This window comes from Malurus melanocephalus, unplaced genomic scaffold (genome assembly GCF_030028575.1).
Source record: "Malurus melanocephalus ecotype Western Australia unplaced genomic scaffold, MMel_1.1 scaffold_1005, whole genome shotgun sequence".
Classification (NCBI taxonomy): Eukaryota; Metazoa; Chordata; class Aves; order Passeriformes; family Maluridae; genus Malurus; species Malurus melanocephalus.
In genome coordinates, this window is record NW_026624237.1 from 17,260 (window position 1) to 24,068 (window position 6,809).

A 6,809-nucleotide genomic window follows, 5' to 3' on the forward strand; every position below is an offset into this window, starting at 1 on the left:
GGGGGATTATAGGAACCCTTCTTTTCTAATGTGGCCATATGGGAAAAAGGAACATGGGATCAATACCAAGTTGAGCCTGAGAGAGCCTCAATTCCCAGGAAAACCTAAAGCTGGTTTGGGAAAATGGACAGTTTTTATCCCAGGAGGAATGAACAAAGTGTCCCTAAAGAGAAATTCTGCACCTCAGGGTTGAACCCTGAGCTGGAGCAGAGCTCCTGTCACAGATCCAGGAAGAGGGCAAAAATCCCAGGGAAATGTGCTCTGGGATAGTTTCATCAACTTCCTGATGGGAAACAGGGGAAAAAACGGGGAAAAGGACATGGGGGGATTATAGGAACCCTTCTTTTCTAATGTGGCCATATGGGAAAAAGGAACATGGGATCAGGTGAGGTTGTGCAGAGAACTTGAGAGCCTCAATTCCAGCTCAGAGCTTTTTCCCAGGAAAACCCAAAACTGATTCAGGAAAATGAACAGTTTTGATCCCAAGAGAAGAGAAATTCTGTGCCTTAGGGAAGAACTCTGACCTGGAGCTCCAGGAAGAGGGCAAAGATCCCAGGGAAATGTGTTCTGGAAGAGTTTTATCAACTTCCTGATGTGGAATAAGGGGAAAAAGGAAAAAAGGGATGGGGGGATTATAGGAACCCTTCTTTTCTAATTTGGTCATATAGGAAAAAAGGAATATGGGATCAATACCGAGTTGTGCAGAGAGCCTGAGAGAGCCTTAAGTCCTGCTCGGAGCTGTTTCCCAGGAAAACCCAAAACTGATTTGGGAAAATGGACAGTTTTGATCCCAAGAGGAATGAACAAAGTGTCCCCAAAGAGAAATTCTGTGCCTTAGGGTTGAACCCTGACCTGAGCAGAGCCCCTGTCACAGATCCAGGAAGAGGGCAAAAATCCCAGGGAAATGTGCTCTGGAAGAGTTTTATCAACTTCCTGATGGGTAATAGGGGGAAAAAGGGTAAAAGGACATGGGGGGATTATTGGAACCCTTCATATTTGGCAATATGGGAAAAAAGGAACATGGGATCAAAAGAAACATGTGCAGAGAGCCTGAGAGAGCCTCACTGTTCCAGCTCAGTGCTGTTTCCCAGGAAAACCCAAAGCTGATTCAGGAAAATGGAGAGATTTGCTCCCAGGAGGAGTTAACCAAGTGTAACCAAGTGTCCAGGAATTATCTCCTGTGTGATAAACACAAACTGGGGGAGAAGAGGAGCTCAGAGACTGCAAACAACTGGGAAAAGCCTGGGGGGGCTGAGTGAGGCCTTTTCAGCAGTTTCACCTAAATTTGTATCCACAAATCTCCTGGAAAATGTGGAAACTTCCAGACTGAAGCTTGAAATTTCCAAAGAGAAACATGGGATCAGTACCAAGTTGTGCAGAGAGCCTGAGAGAGCCTCAATTCCTGCTTGGAGCTGTTTCCCAGGAAAACCTAAAGCTGATTTGGGAAAATGGACAGATTTGATCCCAAGAGCATCAACTTCCTGATGGGGAAGAGGGGAGAAAAAGGGGAAAAGGACATGGGGAGATTATAGGAACCCTTCTTTTTTAATGTGGCCATATGGGAAAAAGGAACATGGGATCAATACCGAGTTGTGCAGAGAGTCTGAGAGAGCCTCAATTCCTGCTCAGAGCTGTTTCCCAGGAAAACCTAAAGCTGATTTGGGAAAATGGACAGATTTGATCCCAGGAGGAATTAACAAAGTGTCCCCAAAGAGAAATCCTGTGCCTTAGGGTTGAACCCTGACCTGGAGCAGAGCCCCTGTCACAGCTCCAGCAAGAGGGCAAAGATCCCAGGGAAATGTGCTCTGGGATAGTTCTATGGACATTCTGATAGGGAGAAGGGAAAAATAGGGGAAAAGGGATGTGGGGGAGTTATAGGAACCCTTCTTTCCTGGTTTAGTCATATGAGAAAAAAAGGAACATAGGATCAAAAGGAACATGTGCAGAGAGCCTGAGAGAGCCTCAATTCCTGCTCAGAGCTGTTTCCCAAGAAAACCCAAAGCTGATTTGGGAAAATGGACAGATTTGATCCCAAGAGCAGARAAATTCTGTGCCTTAGGGAAGAACCCTGACCTGGAGCAGAGCCCCTGTCACAGCTCCAGCAAGAGGGCAAAGATCCCAGGGAAAAGTGCTCTGGGATAGTTTAATCAACTTCCTGATGGAAAACAGGGAAATACAGGGAAAGGGGGCACAAGGGTGTTATAGGAGCCCTTCTATTTTGATTTGGCCATATGGGAAAAACAAACATGGGATCAATACCAGGTTGTGCAGAGAACTTGAGAGAGCCTCAACTCCAGCTCGAGCTGTTTCCCAGGAAAACCCAAAGCTGATTTGGGAAAATGGACAGTTTTGATCCCAAGAGCATCAATATCCTGATGGGGAATAAGGGGGGGAAAAAGGGGAAAAGGACATGAGGGGGTTATAGGAACTCTTCTAATTTGGCCATGTGGGAAAAAGGAATGTGGGATCAATACCAAGTTGAGCCTGAGAGAGCCTCAATTCCAGGAAAACCCAAAGCTAATTTGGGAAAATGGACAGTTTTGATCCCAGGAGGAATGAACAAAGTGTCCCTAAAGAGAAATTCTGCACCTTAGGGTTGAACCCTGACCTGGAGCAGAGCCCCTGTCACAGATCCAGGAAGAGGGCAAAAATCNCCCAAAATGGGAGCTGCTCCAAGGGAATTTTCTCTCTGTGAGTTACAAACCCAGGCACATCCCTGATGGCTCCAGGGCCAGGCTGGCACCACCCCCCAGGCACCAGGCTCCTGTTTGCCCTGCAGTGATGCAGCCACCCACCCTTATCAATTTTTGATAAGGGAGCTCAGGACGAGCCCTCCCCACAGTCAAACAGCCCAACTCCCACAGAGTTAAAACTCAGCAATGTTTGCAGGAGYTGGGAGGCTGCAGCACGGTGTCACCAAAAGCTCTGATCCCACACTGGCGATTTTAGGATTTTAGGAGAAGCTGTGCCCTTTCCCTGTTCCTCAGGGAAAAAAAAAAAATCCACCTGCCAGCAGATTTTCAATCCCTCTCATGGAAAAACTCAGAGATTTCACCAAAGCACCCCAATTTTCCAATTGGTAACCCGCACTGGGAGCTGCTGGCTTGGGAGATAAACACCCAGGAGTGGTTGGGAGCACAGGATAAGGACACTGAGGTGGCYCTGTCCCCTCCCACAGGGCGGATCTGTCACCAGCCCGTGACTCAGCTGCCACCAGGATCACACACAGCTGAGCAATGGAAGCTCACCTGGAGCTGTTTCCCTTTTCCCTATATCCTGCTCTCTCCCCTGACCCCATTCTTTTCCCTTTCACCTTCCCTCTCTGATCTCAACCTCCAAATTTCTCTTTATCCCAGCAGCAAAGAGCTCTCCCAAGAATCAAAACRCCTTCTGGCTTTGCTGCACCTTCAGAGGGAGGGACAAGGTGGTTTTTAAGGAATTGGGGACAGATTAGATTCCGACAGAACGTCACCRTGCTGAAGTCACACCAATGACATTCAATTTCTCCAATTTGTCACTGAATAAACAGGATGTGTCGCATTCAGTTACGWTTTTGGGGTGYGCAGGCATAGMAGAGCAGGAAGTTTGTTCAMAACTAACCTAAAAAGCAATTTAAGSCATGATTTCTGGTGTTTAAAGGGATGATTTGATGATTTCCTTCACCTCCCTCCATCCCCACCAGCAGCACAAATCCTCTTTCAGGCTACATTTGTGCCAACACCGAGGGAAAATTGGCCACAATGAATGCTCCAGTGACAAAAAAGAGATTTTTTTTTCCATCCTGAGGCACAAGGGAGGAGCAGGCAGCTCTTACCTGGTCGTAGGACACGGGGGTCTGCCTGTGGTTGGAGAGCTCCACCAGSGTGCTGACATCGGTGCGCAGGTCTGATTTGCAGCCCACCAGCAGCATCTTGGTGTTGGGGCAGAACTCCTGGATTTCACCTTTCCACTGGAATATCCCAAAGTGGTTGGATGGTTAAAAATGAAGGGAGTGAGGAGAGGTTTAATGAGATGTTCAAGAGTTGTTATGTAAGGGTGGGTTTGCCTTCCAGGGAATTTTGGAAGGCATCAGCTCCAGCAGGAGCTGGCCATGGATGAATTTTTTTTTCTGTCTCGTTTTTATGTCTCTCAACACCCCAGAATTTCACCAGCTCAGGAGGAAATGAAGTGTTTATCCCCCTGAGCAAAGGCTGGCAGAGCTGCTTTTTGTCACAGAAATGTCCCCACCTTCAGTGGCTCCTCCAGAGGCAGTTCTTGCACAGCCACAAAATCAGCAGGGCCACATTTGGGGTTTGTGCTGCAATCCCACACCTGAAACTACACAGATCTGTCCCAGGGGAACCAGCAATGAGCCCTTCAAACAGAACTCGGGGTAAATCTGGGGGGTTTCACCTTTTTGCAAGGTTTTTCTGAGAATTCAGAGCCAAAAACTTCACAGATTATGCTGTGACCATGATAATCCCTGTAATTTAGGGCTTTGAAAGCACAAGAAGCATTATCTCATGCAGAATTAAGTAACCAACACTAGCAAGGACAGAACAATCACACTTCTGGATGCTTTTTGGCACAGAAGGAAGAGTTGTGAAGTATTTTCTGTATGTTCAGGGCATTGTAAACCATTTTATTCCAGTGAGACAAGAATCACCGACCCCAGCTACAGAAAAATAAAATAAAAAGGAACTTCAGGTCATGAAGCCCCAAAAGCACAGTGAAATTTAGTCATGCTCAGYAGCCAAGGAGAGGAGAGGGACCACCCTGCACACACAGAGCCCAATTGTGAAAACAAACACAGGGTTTGCACTCATAGCAGGGTGGCAGCAGCTCAGATCAGCGATCTCAMAGCAGTTTTGGGGCAGGGCTGCATTTCTGTGCCACTGCAAGCTCTGCTGGTGCCTTCCAGAGGAGTTTGTCACCTCGGGGATGATGTAAGGCCGTGGCAAAAGGCCAAACCCTCTGCAGACAATTTTTAACCACCCCAAAAACGCAGAGAARTTTCCCAACCCTGTCACAGGAACGTGTGAGAGACCATTTCTTACAGCACCTCACACCTTCCTGCTGTCTCAGGGCTAAGGAATGAGAATTTACTTCAGCCCCAAGGGTTCATTAGCAAGTTTTTGTTTTCAATTAACACCCACCCCTTTCAGACAAATGACCTCGAATCACAGCACCCTCCTGTCATCTCTCCATTAAAAGAAACAAAGTGGAAGTTTCCAGTGCAGGGAATCAGAGATGAGTCTCCAGCAGAGCTGGGTGCTCTGGGGCTGCTCACAMACTTGCCTTTTTTAGGACACTGTCCAGGGTTTCTGGCCGACTGATGTCAAAGCAGATCAGCACCGCATCAGAATCCGGGTAGGAAAGAGGGCGGACGTTGTCGTAATAAGGAGAACCTGCAGGGAAAACAGAAAAAATATTCATTAATTGCTCTTTTTCTCTTTTCTTCATCCCTCAGAAAGCTCAGTGATGTCCCCCCACTGATCCATCACCCATCAAAAAGCTCAGAATGCACCCAAGAACAAGGAGAGGGAAATAGGGCCAGCCCAAATTGAAGGCACAACATTAACCTGCAGGGAAACACATCCTCAAGCTCCAAAAAGCTTTTTTTTTTTTTTTATCCCAAAGCAGATTTGAAATCCCTCAGTTTTGATTTGTCTCRCAGTTAATTTAAAACAAATAGCTCCAAGCACAAAAAAAAAAGCATCTTTAGTTGTCACATTGGCAATTTTTAGAAGAAACTCGTGCTTCAAATGAAAGAACTTGTTGCAGGAAACAGATTTCCATGAGGGAAAAATCCCAATCCCGTAGGCAGGCACCCAAGTTAACTGTCACAAAAAGCCTCATTAATCTGTAAACCAATAAAGYTTGCAATAAATGTTTATGTTTAACCCATAAAGCAGATTTTTATCAACAAGATCAAAGCTAATGTACTCTGGRGGAACAGATGTAGGTGCAGTATTGCTCTTTGTGCTTGTTTTACTTGCAGGGTGGGAAGGGATATTCTGTTTTCCTTAACAACACTCATGGTGTGCAGAGTTAAAATACACCCAGACTCAGAAATCTTATTTTAATCATCTGCTGAATCTGGGAATAGGTTTGGGGGAGGGGGGAGAAAATAAAAATTTGTTTTTCCTAAGAAGCTGCAGTCACTCAACCACCATTTGGTTTGGTCTTAACTGTGCTGAGCTTCACTTCCTGAGGATTTCTGATTTTAAAAAGTATTTAAACCAGGTCAGTGGCCCAGCAGGGTGAAGGTTTGGCCTTGGGCAACTCAAAACTCATTTTCTTGGCTATTACACATCCTTATTTCTGTGTATTCTGCACAAACCTAAAACCCAGAACACCCCAAAATCCAGTATGGAATCCCCTCCACCAGCACCCAGTTTCCAGGAGTTTGGGGTATTTTAAAAGGTATTTAAACCAGGGCAGTGGCCCAGCAGGGTGAGGCTTTGGCCTTGGGCAACTCAAAATTCATTTTCTTGGCAATTACACATCCTTATTTCCGTGTATTCTGCACAAACCTAAAAGCCAGCACACCCTAAAACACAGCATGGAACCCCTGACACAGGAACCCAGCTTCCAGGAATTCACGGGGTTTTAAAGGATATTGAAACAAGGTCAGTGGCCCAGCAGGGTGAGGCTTTGGCCTTGGACAACTCAAAGTTCATTTTCTTGGCCGTAACATATCCTTATTTTCACAAACCTAAAACAGCAGACCCTAAAGCACAGCACAGACCCCCTATCACAAGAACTCAACTTCCAGGAGTTTGGGGGACTTTAAAGCATATTTAAACCAGGTCAGTGGCCCAGCAGGG

General features: G+C 46.3%; 1 protein-coding gene across 1 annotated transcript in view; it reads right to left on the reverse strand.

The window, feature by feature from the left end:
* Positions 1 to 6,809, reverse strand: part of RND3 (Rho family GTPase 3) — a 17,241-nt gene that overhangs the window by 3,226 nt on the left and 7,206 nt on the right. The window contains exons 3-4 of the mRNA XM_057386605.1: positions 5,278 to 5,387; positions 3,815 to 3,949 (exon numbers count right to left, since the gene is read on the reverse strand). Coding sequence (XP_057242588.1) covers positions 3,815 to 3,949; positions 5,278 to 5,387 — 245 coding nt within the window. The remainder of the gene's footprint in view (positions 1 to 3,814; positions 3,950 to 5,277; positions 5,388 to 6,809) is intronic.